Source organism: Artibeus jamaicensis, unplaced genomic scaffold, assembly GCF_021234435.1.
Source record: "Artibeus jamaicensis isolate MK-2021 breed Jamaican fruit bat unplaced genomic scaffold, CSHL_Jam_final contig_851, whole genome shotgun sequence".
Taxonomy (NCBI): domain Eukaryota; kingdom Metazoa; phylum Chordata; class Mammalia; order Chiroptera; family Phyllostomidae; genus Artibeus; species Artibeus jamaicensis.
The window spans coordinates 1305347-1326952 of NW_026521986.1; the positions used below are offsets into that span (position 1 = coordinate 1305347).

Consider the following 21606-nt stretch of genomic DNA (forward strand, 5'->3'; position numbering starts at 1 on the left):
CCAATGGAGGTTTGCCAGATGCTTTGAAATGGGCTGTCTTTCTTTTCCTTTCATGTAATGTCTGATTTTTATGTGGAAGAGAATGTAAGTAGTGCTGTATAACCCTGCGGATGCTATGCCCTAAGAGGGAAAGCAAATATTTGCAAGTCAGACTGAAAAATGTTCAGACACTGTACTGATTAAGTAGAAGGGGAATCTAACCATATTGCATTTGAAAGAAAATGCAGCATATAGGTAAGATTTTCTTTATATTTAGTTACCTTTCTGATTGCCAGAAATGAGGTTAAATAGGAATTTTAGGTATTGCCGATGTGACTGATATGGTAGGTCTTGTAACCAAGCGTAATTGTTTTTTGTAAGAGAGACAGTAGGAGTCTATTTTTAGAATACAGAGGATGAAGGCTATTTTTCTGAAACATAAAATAGATTTTGAAATGAAAATGATGAGACGGCAGAATTCAGGATTTAAAGTCTAAATGTCAAGTGTGATTTTTGTATTTTATATGTATTTATTTATAGATTATATATTTTCAGGATATATAGGCCACATTTTCAGGGTGTGAACTGTTGTAGTATGGTTTGATTTTTTTTAATTAACATTAGTTCAGATCTTATATTACCAAATATTGAAAAAAGATTAGTCTATTTTTGCTCATACTTTTAATTGGTGTCCATTTCAGAATGCATTTTCCCTACTCCCCACCCCCAAAACCTCTGAAATTTTAAACAAAGAGAGTAAAAAGAGCTTCGTATTAAGATTAGAGAGAATGGCTATAAAATAGTAAATAATGCTCTTATTACAGCTACTAATTTCATAAAAATCATAATGTTTTATTCAAGCTGTGAGTAAATGTTAGTAAAAAGGAATGAAGAGTATAGGCAAGCTCTGTTCCCTATTGTTTGCAGGTAATAAGTAAAGAAATTTAAAAAGGTAAGGACTTAGGAAGTCTAGTATCTCCTTATAATGTATTATTTAAAATACAAAATTGTTAAAAATAAGTGAACCAGAATGTTTTTCATGTACTAAAAAATAAAAGCAAAATTACAAAATGTAGGCACTCATTTATATGATTGTTATTTTAAATTCTTTTTCAAATGGTCAGTTTCATAGTGTATACTTTATTGAATTCCTTAATAGAAACAAATTACTCTTTGGCTCTACAGTTAGATTTTCTTGAATGAGAATTTGGTTGTTGTAGAAAAAATATTAGCTGCATTTTTTGCTCTTGGATTTAGATTTAGTTGCTGAATCATTCTAACTTAAACAGTAATTTTTTAAAAATTAATATATTGATAAAGTGAAAAGCTGGTGAATCCATATTTAACAAAGGAAAAAAACAGGTATGGTATAAAATAGATTAAAGTCTGATAAGCCAGGGCCTACCTGGCTTAGTCATTACAGGCCTGCACTACACAAGTGACGTTAAGCTGTTGTATTACATTACAGATCATATTCTTCCCAAAATGTAATTATGCTATGCTTTGCATGAAGATTTAACGTTGTTTTCAAGTGATCAAAAAGATCTTTTATGGCATTCTGTAAACCACAGTTACAGTACTTTAGCCTCTCATTTGGTGTTTGTAAATTTTATGCAATAGAATCATACAAGTGTTACTTTTGCACTATTAATGGACATTGGACATTGTTTTTATATTTGATGCCTTGACTATCATAATATAGCCTTGATAAGGAGATTTGAGATTCCATGGCTTTACCAGGGAAAAGGATCTTTTAACTTAAAATTATTTGAATTCCTAAGCATTGGTAGTTCAGGATTCAAGTACAACAAGTATTTCATACTGTTACTGGGTGGGGAAAGATTTGACAATATGACAGGAAGTATATCCTATCTGTTGCTGATGGTTATAAATTTTAATGAACTGGTAAATGGATGATATTTTTGTGGGTACTACATAAATGTCTTTTGTTAAGAACATTTTATATTACGAAAGATATTACTGAATTTCCTCTTGAGTTTTGAAATTGGTTGAAAGTCAATGTAAACGTAAGTAATGAGTCAGTTATTCACTTACTCCTGCCGCACAAATGCGGGAGAGTTTTCTAAGCATAAGATAAATAGGCGATTGTTTAGAAGACTAAATATTAAGATAATTTAACTAGCGTTAGCTTTTTTTATCCTTTCAGTTTGCTGTAGGTAGGCTTATGTGTTGGGCCCTTTCAAATATCTCTTGATTTCATATTTAGTGATGGAAATTAGAATTTAGTGAGTTTCTATAAGAAATATTCTTTTTTGTTTAGAAGTATTGGTACTCATTTCTCCAGTCTTTGAATTTTCCAGGGATGTGTTACATTTAATGCCCAGTATTATATGCTGCTATTATAAGATCATAAGTGCTTGAGATTTTTAATTCATGGAAAACTGAAAGTACTCCAGTGTTCTCTGTTTATTGTTGGAGACTTAGTGATCTTTAAAGTAAGATTGTTTAATCCTTACAACAGGATTTTTTATGATTGAGAAAACTGAGACTTAGATTGCAGAAGGTTACACAAACTTTTAAGAAAATTTTCTCTCTTCCTATAGATTTAAGGTCTATGGAAGTAAAGGTTGTCAGGTTATTTTTGTTTTTTTCCTTTTCCCACCAATATAATATCCACCAGCTAGCAACACAAAGCTTGGCTCTGAAGAAAGAATAAATCAGTGAATGTGGGCTAGGCCGTCAATTATCCTAGTAAATTTCTATTTGAAACAAAAAGTTGGAAGATTTGTTTTAAGATTCCAAAATGTTCACTTTGGAAGGAACTATGGGATAAGTATTTCATAATAGATTTCTTTTCTCAGGCAGTGCACTCTGTAGGCAGTCTGATTTCCTGATGATAAACTGTTGTGAGTTTATAAATTAATTTCTTTTGGCTTAAGCTAATTTGGGATAGTTTTCTGTCAGTAGCAGTAAGAATACTTGACTAGTAATACTCCTCTGTATCTTGCCCCCACTTACTTCAGATATCTTTTGACTAGTCTTTTTCCCTCCTATCTTTGCCTCTAATCAATTGTCCATAGACATCTTCTTAAAACATAAATGATTTGTGCTAGAAACCCTTTAATGGCTTTCAACATCTACAGCAGGGGTGTCAGACTCATTTTCACTGGGGCCCACATCAGCCTCATGGTTGCCTTCAAAGGGCCAAAATAATTTTAGGTCTGTATAAATAATTACTCCTTAACTGTTAAGGAGTTGAAATTCCATTTGGAACTTTGAAGGCAACCACAGGCTAATGTGGCCCCCGTGAAAATGAGTTTGACACCCCTGACCTACAGGATGAAGTTGAGGTCTTTTATCTTAGCTTTTTATAAGTCTGGCCCTGCATGATTTGATGCATGCCCACCTTTTAATTCTCCACTATTCTCCAACAATATGGAACTTCTTATAACTTCCCCTCACCACCTTAGATGTTGCTCAGAAGCTGCTTACTGTCAGGTATATTACATTGAGTATCACCTTTGTGCTGCCCATTTCTTTTATTCATATTAAATAGAAAAGGAAAATGCGCTTTTAAAAGTTCAAAAAATAACAATATACGAGATTTAAAGAGTCCAATGGATGTCTATGTCCAAATAAAGAGAGCTCTGCCCGAATTGCAGTGGTTGAGTATGACTTTAAAATGTTATATGCATTAACTTTAGTAAGTTGTGCTGGTATTTATTTCATAGTTGTAAAATATCAGTTGAGGCTCTTTAATATGTTTCAAATTTAACATCGCATACTAAAAACATGAGCAGCTACTGGTATTGCTGCCTTTTTTACAGTAGTCTTCCAGCCCACAGATGCCTTCCGAGCTGCTGATAGACTTCTTGCAGTGTTTAGCTCCCCAGAATGGGGCTTTCAGGGTGCTGTTGTAATACCTTCACCTCCCCTCCAGAGGGATCTGCCCACTTTAGAGGACTCCAGGCTCAACCTCTCCTTTTTTAAAGTAGTGGTGGATGAGAGGTCAAGGGATTAAAAGAACCGAGGAGTTGCGAGAATGTGTGATGGAGTTCCAAGAGTAGGGTGAGAAGGGGGAGCCAGCAGAGAAGACCAGAGGAAATGCTGGAAACAGCATGAAAAAAAGCTACTGTTATCAAAAATACTTTTAATTCACAAAAACAGTATTTTGGAATTGAAAAATAAGCATGGTGTATTGAATACCAAAAAAAGAGGAGAGTGTTATAAAATCATTAATTTATTAAGGATACCTGTAGAAGTTTGTGAGCGCTGACATGCCCGTCAACAAAAGATACATACCTTCACATGCATTACACATACAGGGAAACCACAGAGATCAAGTCTATTTACACCCTTCTCTACCTTGAAAATGTCAGTCTTTGTGGTCCTAATCTGTTAGGTACTAAGAAACTACCCTAACATTAGAACTGTGTGTACGTGATATGGTTCTAGGTGCTTTGTGTAGAATGTATTATCTTGTACTGACATATAGAGCCTTTCCAGAAAAAGCCCAGTCATTGTTAATATAACAGGAATGGTTTGTGTGACCTTGATATAACCTGGCAGCCAAGGAGAGTGAACTGGAATGCACATGTGAACAATGACAACTTCACTGTACTAACCAGTGGGGGCAGTAGACGCTGTTGAGTGAACGTGTGTACTGTGTGGCTGTCACATTCAAAATGACTGAGAGTAGAGCAATGAATCTGCATCAGATTTTGTGTTCGGCTTGAACATTCCTCTGTGGAAACTATTTGAATGATTCAGAACGCCACAGCTATAGGCAACTGGTGAGTGACAGCTTCATCATGACAAAGTGCCCGCTCATGCATCACATCTTGTGTAGAGTTTTTTGGCAAAACATCAGTCACCCAGGTGACTCAGCCCTGGTACAGCTCAGATGTGGCACCCTGCAACTTTTGGCTTTTCCTCAAACTAAAATTACCTTTGAATGGGAAGAGATTTCAGACCATCAACAAGATTCAGGAAAATACCACAAGACAGTTGATGGTGATAAGGAGAACTGTGAGGTCCCCAGGTGCCTACTTTGAAGGGTTGTAAGGCGTTATTGACGTGTGTACAGTGTTTCTTGTATCTTCTTCAATAAAGGTCTCTATTTTTCATATTACATGTAGAGGCCTTCTGGGCAGACCTTGTATATTTCAACAATTTGGACACTTTACATTCACCTTCTTAATTTGTGTTCTGGAGAGTAGGGTTGCTAGATAAGTAAGTGAATAGCTCGGCAAAAATAAGGTTATTATCTCGGCAAAAATAAGGTTATTATCTTATTAAAAATAACAAAATTCATTCATTTCTTGTTTTAATAAAATGCTGAAAATCCATTTTTCACTAGAATTTGTGTGTTTTCTGAGTGAATAATCATTCACTTTTTGTCAATAATGTATTGGGAAAGGAGTGTGAATACTAGTAAGTGATTATGCCAAAACCACTCCTCATTCTTCTTTCTTTCTATTCTGTGACTCCTGTTGCATTTATATTATCGTGAATGTTAGCCCTGGAACTTAATGAATGTGAAAGAACTGAAGTAACACTTCTCAGTTCATGTTCACAGACATCATTTTTAGTCACATAATAACAGAGTGACCTAAATGCCAGTTATTGGTGATAAAATTGTGAGAAAATAGCGTCATAGAACTTAACGAGCATTTCCAGTATGTTGGAACATGTGGACCACAAACATGAATAACTTAACTTAGACTTAAACCAAAAAAAAAAAAAAAATCAGCATTAATCTCTCTCTCCTTCCTCCCTCCCTCTCTCTCTGCCCCCTCCCTTCCCCTTCAGGGGAAGGATCATCTTTCCATCATCAGGTGGCAAGACTAGTTCAGGCGCTGACCCTCCTCCTTGTAGACTGCTATAATAGCTTCCCTTTCCCCTCTAGTCCATCAAACTCATTCTTGGCAGGGAACTTTTAAAAACAAATCTGACCTAATTTCTCTTTAGCTCTCTCAGACCTCAGAGCTACCCAGAGGATCCAGTTCTGATTCTCTAGCATATCATCACAGACTCTTTTCTAACCACAGGCTGCCTTTGCCAGCCTCATGTTTATGCTGTTTGCTTCTAGCTCCCGGGCTGTCTCCTCTTCACATTTGGAAGTTTTCTCTAGTGTTTCCACCTTGAGTCTATCCCCAGCAGAAATAGTCATCTCTCCTGTATTCTTTTATATATTGCAACATTTGCCATATTGCATTCGATTGATTTTACATTTTGATACCCCCTGTCTGACTCAGAAGGGCAAACATGGAAGATACCATCTTTCCTCATTTAATCACAGTACTTTTGCATAGTCCCTGACTCATGGTAACCATCAATGGATGTTCGACCTGAATGAAGATACACTGTTTGTTGTGTATAATGCACAACTTTTTGCCCAAAATTTTAAGGGAAAAATAAGGATGCATCTTATACATGGGTAGTGTTAATTCTATATCTGTATAAATTTTTAAAATCCTTTTATTTATGCTTATGTGTTAAAAATGTAACTCCAGAAAGCACTAATGATATCTGTGTGTTCAAAATAAATGCTGGAATTCCTTCATAATATAAAACACAAGTATCTAAATTTAAATAAATTATTGAATTAAAAATTAAAATGGAAGCTTTTTTTCTGAAAGCTTGGGCCAAAGATGTGGGTGTGTATTATACATGAGAGTGCATTATACATAGCAAAATATGGTAGTTTCCTAAGTTAGAAAATTCATAGGTTAGTAGTGTAGACAGATAGGTATACAACTATCTGTAATACTCAGTGGTATGTACTGATGCTAACTAAAATTGTAAATTTCTTGAAATAAAGTCATGCCTCTTCTATATCCTTACTCCCATTCCCTGCCATTTTACTAGGAGAATAATTACTCTTTATATGCTTGGCTAAAAGAATGGAAGAAGGCTCATAAGCAGTCTAGTATACTCTCTGCTTCCCATTATAGCTGTCTCCCACTCTAAAACCCTTGAGAGATGTAGCACCTTCTATCAGTGAGGAGAGAGATGCTATAGGTGTGAAGATACCATGAACAGACAAAGTACTAACTTTGTACTGTTCATGTACAATCACAAGCCATGAATGCCCATTGTTCTAGTTGCAGATCCTGAAATACGCAATCTACTCCAAAGTGACTAAAAACACAGCTAATTTCAAAAACAGATCGTAAAGCTTGCTAATGGAAAGACATTAAGCAAGATATTAAGCATTTTAATTTTTGCAAAGACCATCAGGTAAATTTAAAACTTTGTTGGTAGCCTCATCTTCTTTGTGTGTATAGAAAGTAAATTTTATCTCAAGCAGATGTTTGTTTATAAATAAAATTCTTTATTCATTTATATCTTGTTTTTACACCTGCTAGTTGTACCTAAACTTAAAACTTTATGGCCATGGTTTCTCATGGAACTTAATATACTCTTGGATATCCACTAACTTTTTTTTTATTAACTCTTGACTCTATTCTTTTATTTTCTTCTTAAAATATATTCTATTGATTATGCTATTACAGTTGTCCCATTTCCTCTGCTTCATTCTCCTCCACCCTGCACACCTCCTCCCACTCACATTCTCCCTTTTTAGTTCATGTCCATGTGTCTTAAGTTCTTTAGCTTCTACATTTCCCATACTGCTCTCACCCTCCCCCTGTCTATTTTCTACCTACCATCTATGCTACTTATTCTCTGTACCTTTACCCCCTTTTTTCTCTCCCACTCCCCTGTTGATAACCTTCCATGTGATCTCCATTTCTGTGATCCTGTTCCTGTTCTGGTTGTTTGCTTAGTTTGTTTTTGTTTTATGTTTGGTTGTTAATAACTGTGTGTTTGTTTTCGTTTTACTGTTCTGTTCTTTTTTTAAGATTTTATTTATTTATTTTCAGAGAGAGGAAAAGGGAGGGAGTAAGAGAGGGAGAGAAACAGCAATATGTGTTGCCTCTCCCTCGCCCCGTACTGGGGACCTGGCCCAAGACCCAGGCATGTGCCCTGACTGAGAATCACACCAGCGATGCTTTCCTTTGCAGTCAGGTGCTCAATCCACTGAGCCACACCAGCCAGGGCTACTGTTTATATTTTTTATCTTCTTTTTCTAAGTCCCTTTAACATTTCATATAATAAGGACTTGGTGATGATGAACTTTTTTAACTTGACCTTATCTGGGAAGCACTTGATCTACCCTTTCATTCTAAAGGAAAGCTTTGCTGGATAGAGTAATCTTGGAGGGAGGGAGGTCCTTGCCCTTCATGACTTCAAATACTTTTTTCCAGCCTCTTTCTACCTGTTACGTTTCTTTTGAGAAATCAGCGGATGGTCTTACAGGAACTCTTTTGTAGGTAATTCTCTCCTTTCCTCTTGCTGCCTTTAGGATTCTCTTTATCTTTTTTTTTTTTAAGATTTTATTTATTTATCTTTAGAGGGGAAGGGAAGGAGAGGGGGAGAGAAATACCAATGTATGGTTGCTTCTCCTGCATTCCCTGCTGAGAACTGACCTGCAACCCAGGCATGTGACCTGACTGTGAATCGAACCGCTGTTTGGTTCCCAGGCCTGCACTCAATTCACTGAGCTATACCAGCCAGGGCTCTCTTTATCTTTAATCTAGTCCCGGTTTCCTTCCCATCACTGTTGGTTCCCTGTACATTTTCCTTTATTTCATTTATCATAGCCTTCATTTTTTCATCCGATTTCATCTAATTGGTTGACCATATTCAACCAATTCTGTGAGCATCCCAGTTACCAGTGTTTTGAACTGTGTGTGCGTCTGATAGGTTGGCTATCTCTTCGCAGCTTACTTGTATTTTTTCTGGATTTTTGATCTGGTCTTTCATTTTTGTTGTCTTGATGTACCTGTAAGGGGCGGAGCCTTGGGTATTCACCAGGGCGGGCAAGCAACGTCACTGCGTTGTGACGCTGTTTGTGGGGGAGGGGTCAGAGAGGGAACAGTAATAGTTGCTCTGCTCTCTGCTGGCTTTCTTTTAGTCACTTCCCCCGCTACCTACAATCAAATCGGACCCTTCTGGTGCTGATTCCTGGTAGGTGGGCTTGTGTGTGTTCTGGGGTCCTGTGGGTCTCTCCCATGAACTCTCCTGTGGCTGGGAGTTTCTCCTGCTGCCGCCTCAACCCCCACAGTTTTTTCAATCAGGTTTTTGAGGCCTTATTTTCAGCGCTGGAGCCCTGGGCTGCGGTCTGTCTCACTCCACAGTTGTTCTTCCTGGTTTATCTGCGCGGGATTGTCGGAGGCCTAGGCTACCAGCCACCACCTTTTCGTGAGTCCTCCCGGCCTCTCCCGCTGGGCTTCCTGTCTCCACCCCTCCTACTGGTCTGGTGACTGTTTCTTCTTTAATTCCTTGGTTATCGGACTTCCATATGCTTTGATTTTCTGGCATTTCTGGTTATTTTTTGTTTTGAAATTTGTTTACCTTCTTTTGGTAGTGTGAGGAAACAAAGCATACCTACTACCTCTGCCTCCATCTTGACCGGAAGTTCTTTTTTTTTTTTTTTTTTTTTTTAATTAAAGTTAATTTTCAGTATTATTTTGTGTTAGTTTCAGGTGTATAGCAGCATAGTTAGACAGTATTCCCCCTGGTAAGCAATTGTTTTAATCTTGCAAAAACAAGACATTTTAATTCACATGAAGAAAAAGACTGTCCTTTTTTGTGTAAGTGTTTAATTTTTTTAAAGTTTATTTTTCAGTTACAGTTAACATGCAATTTTATATTAAAAACTGCCATCTGTCAATTGGATGACCCCTGTTAACTTTGTACATTGCTAATTTTTGAGGTGTAGTAGAACTTTCACTTAAGTTTTTTATATTTGGTAAAACTGAAACTAATCCAGTGTTATAAATCATTCTGAATGAATTTTAAATAAGAATTTTCTCAAATACTAGTTTAGAAGTGGTGTATCAGAAAAGGGACTATCTTATTAAAACCCATAACCAGTTTGTTTGACTAGAGCCAAAACCTTGACGGTATAAGGAGAAATCATTAGGTTTATATAATTTGTAAAAAGTAACATTAGGTGTAGGAATAGTTGTTTACACATGAATATTTCCATTAGTTGCCCTACCCCACCCCCAACTAAAATAGTAATTACTTATGTAGTTTTCTTTCCTAAGAAGATTTTTATTGTCTTATTTTCATGGATTGCAAAAGCAATTTTTAAGGCTATAGGCAAATGAGAAAAGCAGGGGTTGGTAGGTCTGGGACAAAATGGACTTTATACGACTCATTTAAGGCATTTAAATCATTAAAAAATGTGTGTGTGCTATAAAAGTAAAAAATCTTGCCATGTGACTTTGCAACATATTGTTCATGTTTATTCTACAATAGCAAAATTTCAATGTTTGTATGTGGATTATTTTTATAATAAATACATTGTACTAAATTTTGTGGTGTGTAATATGTACCTAAGTTTTTGGCCCCAACTTTCAGGGGGATCATAAATTTTTTAATATAAGTTTTTATTTATTTATATTTAGAAATGAAAGCTATTGTTGTATTCCAGGGTATTTTGCATACAGATATCATTATTGCTTTCTAGAGTTATACTTTAACACATAAGCCCAAATAGAAGAACTTAAAATATTTATATAGATACAGAATTAGTACCACCTGTGTATAATGTGTATCTTTACTTTTTCCCCTCAAAAACTGGGGCAAAAAAAGTGTGCCTTATACATTGCAAAATACAGGAATTACTGTGCTTTTCTATTAATGTATTTATTCAAACCAATTGGTATTTTAATGGATTTTAAAAATACCAAGTGAGATTAAAGTATTCTCACCCCACTCCTGAGCCTTTTTCTTGGTCTAACGGTGATACTCAAGGGTCAGGATTGAGTGATAAGTGGGATGAAGAGTAGAGATTGTATATTTTGACGGGTGTATCAAATCAGCTCCATCAAATTATGACTTAAAATCTGGTATATTACAGAATTTTGAGGAAATTCATATTTTCCAGCTTCATTAAAACTTTATCCCCTTACATTGAGTTCAGAAAACAGAAAAGACAAGGTATCCCATTCCATTAATTTATTTATGTATTTTACCTCTACAGCCTGAGGAAGAACTTGATCCTGAAGAGAGGGACAACTTCCTCCAACAGCTTTATAAGTTTATGGAAGACAGAGGTACTTTCATGCACTTGTAATAAAAACCATTATTAATACCTGTTTTTAGTAGAAATTATTAGGGACATAGTTTTGGTATATTAAATTAAATTAATTTCCCTTAGTAATTGTAAAATCAAAACATATTATTACATGTCAGTAATAGAAAGTGAAGAGTCATAATGTTAATGTACATACCCATTGATCAACTAACTCTGTCTTTTTGGCAAATAAATTAGTTTGATCCTTGGTCTCAACAAATTAAACATAATAAATAGATGTCTAAACATAATAAATGTCTAAATAGAATCAGATTTCTGTTTAGAAGTTAGAAGAAATGAAAGCTTTAGAGTTACAAGAGTAGAACCTTTATAGATCATCATACTTTCAGGGAGTATGTTAGTCCTGGAAAGCCTTGGATAAATTGTCCTAGACACTCTGTAGCCTTCAGAAAGCATCCTTAAGATTACTGTTAACAGTGTTAACATTTGTGTTAAAGCAGAGAAATTGGAACCACTGCCTAAATAATGTACCCTTTTCATTGCGTGTATTCTTGCCCCGGCTACTTCAACCAACAGTGTTGGTGGATACACCATGCAGTCCTAAGCTTTAATTTAGTTTTAACCAGTTCAGTGGTAGTTAGAGAGGTGATTTTATTAGTTGTAGAAGTAAATCTAAGGACCACCACAATGCAGAATAGAGAATATAGAGAATGTTTTGTGTTGTCTTACATAGTTTTAAGAATGTAAGGTTCTTTAAATATATATGCCACTGATTAATAAATTTTGGGAAAATAGAAGTTGATAGCTTTTTTTAACGTAGTATTTTCTCATTTGAATAAACATGTTGTTTTTATCCTCTGGTATTAAATAAAGGTACTCCAATCAACAAACCACCTGTTTTGGGCTATAAAGATCTCAATCTCTTCAAACTCTTTAGACTGGTTTATCATCAGGGTGGATGTGACAATGTAAGTACAAAGGTGATGAAAAGTTAAGATCATCTGATCTTTCATTGCTGTATGTACTTTAGGTAATGAGCACATTTTCTTAGTGAACATAGAATATTAGTATAAAGATTATTTCTCTTTGCAAATGTTAACAAATAAAAACTTAATTTTCCAGATTGATAGTGGTGCTGTATGGAAGCAAATTTATATGGACCTTGGCATTCCTATTTTGAATTCAGCTGCTTCCTACAATGTAAAAACTGCTTATAGAAAGTAAGTAGCATATTTTATTTGTCAAAGAATATATATCTACAGGGAATATTTTGCACTGATTTTGTTAACAAAAGAACGTATCAAAGAATATTAGAGTGTATTAAAAAGTGAAGGTTAATATATACTTGTGATTAAGAGTTATTTCAGTGCGCCAACTTTGCTGTGCTACATTTCTCATGTTATCCTAACTTCCTTCCAAAATCAGGGATGCAGGCAGTGTTCATAGTGTGAAATGATGATACATGTTATGGAGCTCTATCTTCTTTCTGTGAAGGCAACCTTTTTACATCAAAACTATGATAGCGGTGTTCAGTTATCACAAGCTCAATTTTTTTTTTTTTGTTAATTCTCATCTGAGGACAGGCTTATCGATGTTAGAGAGAGATGAAGGGAAGGATGGAGGGATGGAGAGAAACATCCATGTGAGAGAGAAACATTGGTTGGTTGCCTCTAATACATACCTCAGATGGGGAATAAGCTTGCAATCTAGGCACATGCCCTGATTGGGAATTGAGCCTGCAGCCTTTTGGTTTACATGATGATGCTCCAACCAACTGAGCCACATAGATCCAGGGTACTAGCTCAGATTTTTAAGGAAGAAATTTTATTTAATGATCAAAATTTCTGTTTATAATTCTATATAAAACATCAAGAAATTAGTAACATAGAAAAGTACTTTAAAAAAGAAAGGATTAAGTTTTACTTTTTAAAAATGTATGTGTTTAATAATAGAGTATTCATGTTAAGTATAAAGATGTATATTTAGTAAATGGGAATATTATTTGTTTAGATATCTCTATGGTTTTGAGGAGTACTGCCGTTCAGCAAATATTCAGTTCAGAACTATTCACCACCATGAACCAAAAGTAAAAGAGGAGAAAAAAGACTTGGAAGAATCAATGGAAGAAGCTCTAAAACTAGACCAAGAAATGCCTTTAGTAGAAGTAAAGAGTGAACCTGAGGAAAATATTGATTCAAACAGTGAAAGTGAAAGGGAAGAAATAGAATTAAAATCTCCAAGGGTAAGTAACTGAACTAGTTGTATCTGGTTTATTTTAAGCATTACTTAACATGTTTTAAAATATATATATTTATTTTTAGACAGAGGGGAAGGGAAGGAGAGAGGGAGAGAAATACCAGTGTATGGTTGCCTTTCGTGTGTCCCCTGCTGGGAATTGGCCTGCAACCCAGGCATGTGCCCTGACTGGGAATCGAACCACAATCCTTTGGTTCATAGGCCCGTGCTCAATGCACTGAGCTACACCAGCCAGGGCAACATTTTTTTATTATGACATTTTCAGATACATATATACAAAAATACTCTAATGAACCTAGTTTATGTCCTAGTATTTAATTATGTTTTAGCCAGACTATGCTACACATAGGTACCACATATTAGATGCATCACATATTATTTCTTCTATCAGGAAAATCATTCCTCCTGTTTATGTTTGTTCAAATCATTCTCTTCTGTGGTCAGTCTCAAATATTCGTTGCACATTCCCTCTAATGTCACTCTTTCTACAATAATTTACTAATTTATTCTGTTTATTATACAATATCTTATTTCTTTTATCCCAGTCTGCACTAGAATCACACCTCAGGAGGGCTAGGGTTAGTGTCTGTTCTGTTCATTGACTGTTCCCAGACATCTAGAGTAGTGACTGACACTGTTAGTAAGCACTTATTAAGTAGTAATTGTATGAATGAGTCTCCTCTTTATTAATACCCATGCTCCCAGCCAGCTGGGGTCTTTTCTTTCTCTGTCATCCCATAACACCCTGCATAGCTCCTGTAGCAATTTTTCATGTTCTCGTTTATTTTGTAATGATGTAGACACTGGTTTTATCTTTTAACTCTGCTGTTCCTCTTCATTACTATATAAGTGCTATGTAAGAATTGTCATCTGCTATTTTGATCATTGTGGAATGATGTCTACAATAGGGTTTATCAAATTTTAGGGGAAAGAAAATGTATCACACTATCTTCGAAGAAGTTCAGTTACTACAACACCTCTTATTTTTCAGTGAAATCATATTCAGTGAAAAAGGAGGTTGAAGTCACCTTAACCACTTTTTGAACTGTCTATTCTGTCATCTAGTAAATGGAATCTTCTAGTGCATTTTGTGAAACATTCAGATTGGTTTGTCTCTTCTTTTTTTAACCTTTAGAAATTGTAAATACACATAACAAAATCGATCATAACCAATATTAAACGCACAGTTCAGTGGCATTCACTACATTCACACTGTTGTGCAAGCATCACTGCCACACGTTTCCAGAATTTTTTTCACATCGCAAAATTGAAACTGTACCCACGAAAAACGAACTCTCCGTCCCTGTCTCCCTCACCTTCTGGCAGCTACCATTCATATGTCGTTATGACAATGACTGCTCTAAGTTTCTTACATAAATGGAATTACACAGTGTTTGTCCTTTTGTGACTGGCTTTTTCACTTAGCATAATGTCTTCAAATTTCATCAACATCTGAGTCAGAACGTCTGTCCTTTTTGAGACTGAATAATATTCCCATTGTATGCGTATAGACATCCTTGTCATTATATACTTTCCCCATCTTAGTAAAACATCTGCATTGTATTGTCTGAGTCCTGAGTACCATACATTTACTTTCCTCAAGATTTTCTCCAATTTTTTACAGTTATAAGAGGTGCTGCAATACGTGGGGTTGTAAAAATGTCCTGCTAATGTAGCTGAATATAGAGAGCAGATTTCTAAAAATGGGATTTCTGGGACAAAGATATACAGAACTAAATTTTAATAGATAACACCTGTTATTTATACCATACAAATATTTAAAGAGCTCCTGCTATGTGCCAGGCATTGTCTAGATCCTAGGATACAAAAGTAACCATGGGACAAAAGTCCCTGCCCCCATGGAACTTACAGTTTAGTTCTTTGTGATAAGAAAATAAATTTCTTCTCTTTTTACCTTTGAAGTTCAACTCATATGTAATTACAGAAACATTTGTTATACTGAAGTAGTAATTGTGTTTTAGTGCTCCCCGACTTGTTGGGTTTTTGTGCTTGCTTTATTTCCAGTAGGCCAAAATCCCGCCAGTGTGTGGAGGTTGACCTGAAGGAGAATTTAGGGGATAATTACATGGCTCACCAGTTTTCCGGGTAGTTGAGCACACAGCAAGGGGCTGGGTAAAGCTGCGGGGGTAGAGCAGTGCGCTGGAGGTAGGCCCAGTGAGCCCTCCGGGTCCTCAGTTGAAGAAATCAGTTCACTTTTTGGCCGTTGTATAATTCAGTACTTTTAAAATGTAGTCACACAGAAACATGATGATAAAATAAATTTTTCCTTAGAATTAGAGGCCACAGAGCTTTTTTAAAGTCTATAATTTTAGGGGGTTGATTTATTAGTCTTATTATTAACTTGTATCATTGACATTTAAATACTGCTTTTAAAACGTGTAGTCAAGAAATATTAAGAGTGAGATAAAGTAGTGAACAAAGAATATTTTTCTTATTTTTTAAAGATTTTTAAAAATGTACTGATCTCAGAGAGTGAGAGGAATAGAGAGGAAGGGAGAGAGAAAGAGAAACATGGATTTGTTGTTCCACTCATTTATGCACTTCTGGGTTCCTTCTTGTGTGCTCCCTGCCTGGGCTCACACCCACAGGCTTAGTGTGTTGGGGCAGTGTTCTAACTGCCAAGCCAAGGTCAAACATTTTTCTTTTTTAACTGGTCTGTAGCCAAGGGTCATAGTAGATCTGAACTTAATTTACACGAGGTACTATTTTACTTTGAAGAGGAAGAGAAAAAAGTACACAAGCGTTGTCACTGTTATGTCTCAAGCCAGAGAGACTAGTCATTGCTATGAAGGTTTAAGAAAAAAGATACATTTTTCTGTTGTCGTCATCGCCCCTGTCCCCCACCTCCCTTGTAGTGATAGATAGCTATTTTAAAGCTTCTGTCCCCTCTACTAGGGACGAAGGAGAATTGCTAGAGATGCAAATTCTATTAAAAAGGAAATTGAAGAAGAGAAAATAGAAGACAAATTAAAAGATAATGATACAGAAAATAAGGATGTAGATGATGACTATGAAACTGCAGAGAAAAAAGAAAATGAGCTCCTACTGGGGAGAAAAAATACACCAAAGCAAAAGGAGAAGAAAATTAAAAAGCAGGAGGATTCTGACAAAGACTCAGATGAAGAGGAAGAGAAAAGCCACGAGAGGTACATTATCTTATATTTGTTTCCAGAAGCACCTGTCCTGGGGCACAGCAGCACTCTGTTCCTGCTTAGGTATTCAGGTTTGAGGGAATGTTTTCTTATTGGGACTTCCATTCCTCTTGTCTAATGAAGGTGAAACACATTGTGAAGATGATGTGTATCGCCTTTCGGAATTGGAGAATATACTGGTCGCACCATTTTAATAGCACTTGTGCCCTAAACAGTGGCCTCAAAGAAGGCTGCGTCACCCAGTCAAAAGAAAGGTCCTGCAGTTGACAGCAGGGAAGGGAGCTGGAGAAAAATGGAGGAAGTGGACAAGAGGAAACAGCGACAGCAAAAATTCCATTTTAAAAAAGGTACAATGTGGGAAAGCTAACAAACACATGGGTGCACAGTACTAGCAGATGTTTCTGTGTGTTAGCTTTATCTAAGACATTTTTCTTTTTCAAGTTACTGTATTAGATTAAGTGGCATGCACCCCTGATTCTTGTTTGGAAAATACGTTCTTGCCCCACATCACACCAAGAAATTTAAGCTTTTTAATGTCCATCCTGTTTGCTGTTTAGTGAAAACTGTATTTTTTTTCCATGTATTATATACATGTTTGGACTGAATTGACTTAAAAATTACCAGTTAGGCAGTCCAGCTAGATCAAAGTAATCTCCAACAGTGTTTAGTTGGCCATTTCTGTGTTGTCAAATAGATTTACTAATTTTTATATACTACTAAGAAATGAATTTTAATTCAGCAACAAGAGCATAGCACTTGTAAGCTCACCTCCATAGTTATTTTTTTCAGTTATATTATATAATGCTAAGTTTTCTAGAAATTTGAGTTGTTGAGTAAAGTTTGGGAAGAGTGGCCTGCGTTCATCTAGCAGCTAACATTCATCTGAAAGTTAACTATTGACAAAATATTTAGAAAAATAAGAATGATTGGTGAGTGGGAGAGGTAAATTTTATGGTTCAGTAAAAGTAAGTATGGGAGCTATCACAATTACATGTGAATTAGATTACTGAATAAAGAAAGTTCTGTAGTGAAATATAATTAAGATTGGGAAAAGTGGGAGGAAATAATTGGAGTTAAGTATAGTGATATTTCAAATACTTGAACAATAAATCTAAGCAAAGGTGAACCACTTTAAAAGTAGGTCTTAATTATAGTTTGAAGATTTGTTAATAATCATAATATATAATACATAAAAAGTTACAATATAAAAATAATGTGGGTTTTTTTTTAAGATTTTTATTTCTATATTTTTGAGAGAGGGGGGAAGGGAGAGGAACATTGATGTGAGAGACTGGCTGCCTCTCTCACACCCCCAACTGGGAACCTGGTCTGCAGCCCAGGCAGGTGCCCTAACCAGGAATCGAACCAGTGACCTTTCAGTTTGCAGAATGACAGCCACCCACTGAGCAATACTAGTCAGGGCAAATATGTGGTTTTTAAAACCTTTATAATTGATATATAAATGGAGCAAATATTTTAGAGGAAATAAGAGACATATGCAAAGAACAGAAGTCCCTTTTTATTAACTAAAAATTGGATATGTAGACAAACATAGTCTGTATTCTCATTCTATAGCAGAAATGGAAATGGGAGATGTTTCTATCTATTGAAATTTGTTTTAAGTAGTTTCTCTCTTAGCGTTTTGAAATTACTCTATCAGCACATAATTGGAAGAAAAAAACATTCCCAAGGCAAATGGATTGTCAAAGCTTTTCATGTCTGGTTCCCTAGTGGTTCCCAAAATAATGCCCTATGTTTATTATAGATGATAATGCCTCTTCTTAAGCAGTTTTTTAATCCTCACCTGAGTTCTTGCTTATTGATTTTAGAGAGAGGAAAAGGGAAAGAGAGAGAGAGATGGAGAGAAACATTGACATGAAAGAAACATCAGTGGGTTTGCCTTTCTTCCCCCCCAGACTGAACCCTCAGCCTAAGCATGTGCCCTGACTGGGAATCAAACCTGCAACCTTTCCATTTATGGCATGGTGCTCTAACCAAGTGAGCCTCACTGCCCAAGGCCCTTTTAAGTGTTTAATACTCTTGTGACAGTAGAATGGCCTTTGATGCAGAATTCTTCTGAATCTTTGCAGGGTTAACACAGGATGTTCATTTGTAAAAATGTTAAAAATATAATTGGACCACCCAGTGTGAATTTCCTTTATAACTGATTATCAGAACAAAGAAAACTAATGGGAGATGAGTAAAAAGTACAAATCAATATAATATATACAAAGCTTCATTCTCTTGGTGCTCTCCCACAGTTTAACAAGTGACCTGATACTAAAATACTGTTTTCTTTGTTAGGATGGGGAAACCTTTAAAATATAAACTAGTTTAAAAGATATGGTTACGCAAGTAGATAGCTCTTGTTTGTTTTTTTATCCACCAAAAAGTAGTTTGTTAAGAACCATTCTAAATTGAGTAGAAAGTAGTACTAAAGTAGATGTAAACAATTTAGTTGCAGGTTACAGACTCTTTAGATAATTTTTGCATGTAAGGTGACACTTGAGTAAGAATTCTAAAGACTTTTTCATAGAATATGAAATCATTTTGTTTTAACAAAAGCGATTTACTTGACTCCACATCATCATTAACTGTGATTATTGACTGGCCTTTAAGAAGTCTGGATGTACTTCTGGTAAAGTGCACCTTTATATAGTAAATATATTCCGTAGTAAGTAGTCCATAAAAATCTTCTCCTTCTCCTCCTTCTTCTCCTCCTCCACTGACATGCTATTAAGGTAATCCTTAGGTTGTGACTGTTCTACATGTTGGATTCTTTTTGCATATATTAGTTTGTTCTCCATTAAGTTATTAGTAGCATTATCAATGTTATAACTTACTGCAGGGAAGAAACTGAAACCAAATGTGACTCTGAAGGGGAGGACGATGAGGAAGACATGGAACCCTGCCTAACAGGAACCAAAGTGAAAGTAAAATATGGACGAGGGAAAACGCAGAAAATCTATGAAGCCAGTATTAAAAGCACTGAAATTGATGATGGAGAAGTTTTATATTTGGTACATTACTATGGATGGAATGTCAGGTAAGCAAAAATGTATTTTCGTACTATTGAAATTTCAGTGGTTCGAAAAGATAAAATTAATGTTGCAAAGAACCAAAGCAAATGGTATATGTGTAATTTACAAAGCATACCTTGTATCCTAATTTTCTAAGACTTCCAGTGTTCCCACTGTTTTACTAGTTGTGTCAATACTTGCACCCAAAGGTCACCTGGATCTGCCTGTAGTTTAACAAGTTGGATTTGTTACTCATTTGTAGCGAGGGAGAGTGTACAGCGTGGAAGACTGTAGGGCGATTCGGTAAGAGAGTGTTAAACAATCAGTTAAAGACCAGGGCACCAGCTTTGGGAACAGCCACAGCCCAGGATTCTGTGAGAACATCCAACAGAACATGGACAAAGAGCCAGGACCATAGCTACCAACAGGGCAAGTGGTTTTTTGTGGGTTTTTTTTGTTTATTACTTTTATTAGAAATCAAAACTATGTCAAGCATTGTAATAATTCTAACTTGGTTATTAATAAAGAAGAAAGTTAGAAAGGACTTAGATTTGAGCATCTGTTAGGTGATTTGGGGGAGAGTTTAATGGCTTTGCTGTAGATTGGATGCTGTCAAGATGTAGGGTTAATTCTTCGATTGGTCATCTTAATAAAAGTTATCTATAAGGAAAGAACACTTGACCAGTGTTAATGTTGTAAATTGGTAAAGAAGCTGCAGTCGGGAAAGAAAGATGTTTGGTCATACTTGTGGTTTGGACAGTGTTCCTGTTTTTTCTTTGTTTATACTTGATTAGGGAGTGGTTTTGTTTTTGTCTTGATGCATCTCGGTCACATTGCAAGAATTGTCAGATGCTGATGGTCTGTGAAATGGCTTGTGTTCAACAGAAGACAGCAACCTGGATGTGATGTCAGATCACCTCTGTAGCAACACCAGGGCCCTCCTGACACAACCAGGCTAGTTACTGAATGTCAGGGACTAGTTTTCTCTTTTTTAGAAAGCCTTGTGTGTTTCATGCCTTTGCTTGCCCTGTGTTTGGAGCCAGAGACCTCCAAGGTTTCCCTGCATACTTGAATGTAGTCTCTTACACCTGGATTCCCTCATGTCTAAATTGGGAAAGAAAAAGTACCCACTTTGTAGAGCTGTTGTGAGAAATAGTAGTATTACCTACATTAACATGCAGAGTGCTTAGAACAATGCCTGGCTCTTAGTAAATGCTCAAGTAAAGGTTAACTGTTTTTTGTTTTGTTATTTAAATATTTATTTATTTTTAAAGAGAGGGGAAAGGAGGGAGAAAGGAAGAGAAACATCAGTGTGTGGTTGCTTGTCACATGTCCCCAACTAGGGACCTGGCCCACAACCCAGGCATGTGCCCTGATGGGGATTTGAATTGGCGACCCTTTGGTTTGCAGGGCAGCACTCAACCTACTGAGCCACACAAGCCAGGGCTGTTTGTTTGTTTATTTGTTTGTTTAAGTAAGGGACAGTTAGGTTTCTTTCATCTCACATCATTTTAAAAGAGTTTGCATTTATAACATATAAAAGATTTTTAAAATATGGGGTTGTTGCATATAAACTTTATTTTTTCTCAAACCAGTCCAAGCCCTTTGTATTTCACATTTCTGTCAACATTAGAAACAAACTTAGTCTGTCTTGCTGGGTTTTTTGTTTTGTTTTAAAATTTTATTTATTTGTTTGTTTGTTTTAGAGAAATGGGGAAGGGAGGGAGAAAGAGAGGTATGTGTCCCGACTGAGAATCAAACCAGCGATGCTTTGGTTTGCAAGCCTGTGCTCAATCCACTGAGCTACACCAGCCAGGGCTGTTTTTTTGTATATACATGTGGTTGAGTTCAAGGGGGAAGGACTACTTTTACTGACTTTGAGTAACTGTCTTTGTAGTTACAGCACATTAGAATCTTCTTTTTCCCCTAGATTCTGTTCCATTCACAGTCATCCGTTCTCACTTACCATTAATGTGCATCTGTTCTTCTGTTTGGCTTCCTAGAATCCCCCCTTGCTGTCATCCCTCTTTCTCACCTGTTTAGTGTTTTACTGTGTCATTCGTCTCAGTAGGCATTTTATCATATGCTCACCTTCCTAACTAGC

General features: G+C 36.0%; 1 protein-coding gene across 2 annotated transcripts in view; it reads left to right on the forward strand.

Annotated features, from left to right (window-relative positions):
• The window catches only part of ARID4A (AT-rich interaction domain 4A), a 61418-nt gene that overhangs the window by 22814 nt on the left and 16998 nt on the right, over nucleotides 1–21606 (forward strand). For both annotated transcript variants that reach the window (XM_037139778.2, XM_037139784.2), the window contains exons 12-17: nucleotides 11000–11072; nucleotides 11927–12021; nucleotides 12176–12273; nucleotides 13064–13295; nucleotides 16226–16476; nucleotides 19331–19528. In XM_037139778.2, coding sequence (XP_036995673.2) covers nucleotides 11000–11072; nucleotides 11927–12021; nucleotides 12176–12273; nucleotides 13064–13295; nucleotides 16226–16476; nucleotides 19331–19528 — 947 coding nt within the window. The remainder of the gene's footprint in view (nucleotides 1–10999; nucleotides 11073–11926; nucleotides 12022–12175; nucleotides 12274–13063; nucleotides 13296–16225; nucleotides 16477–19330; nucleotides 19529–21606) is intronic.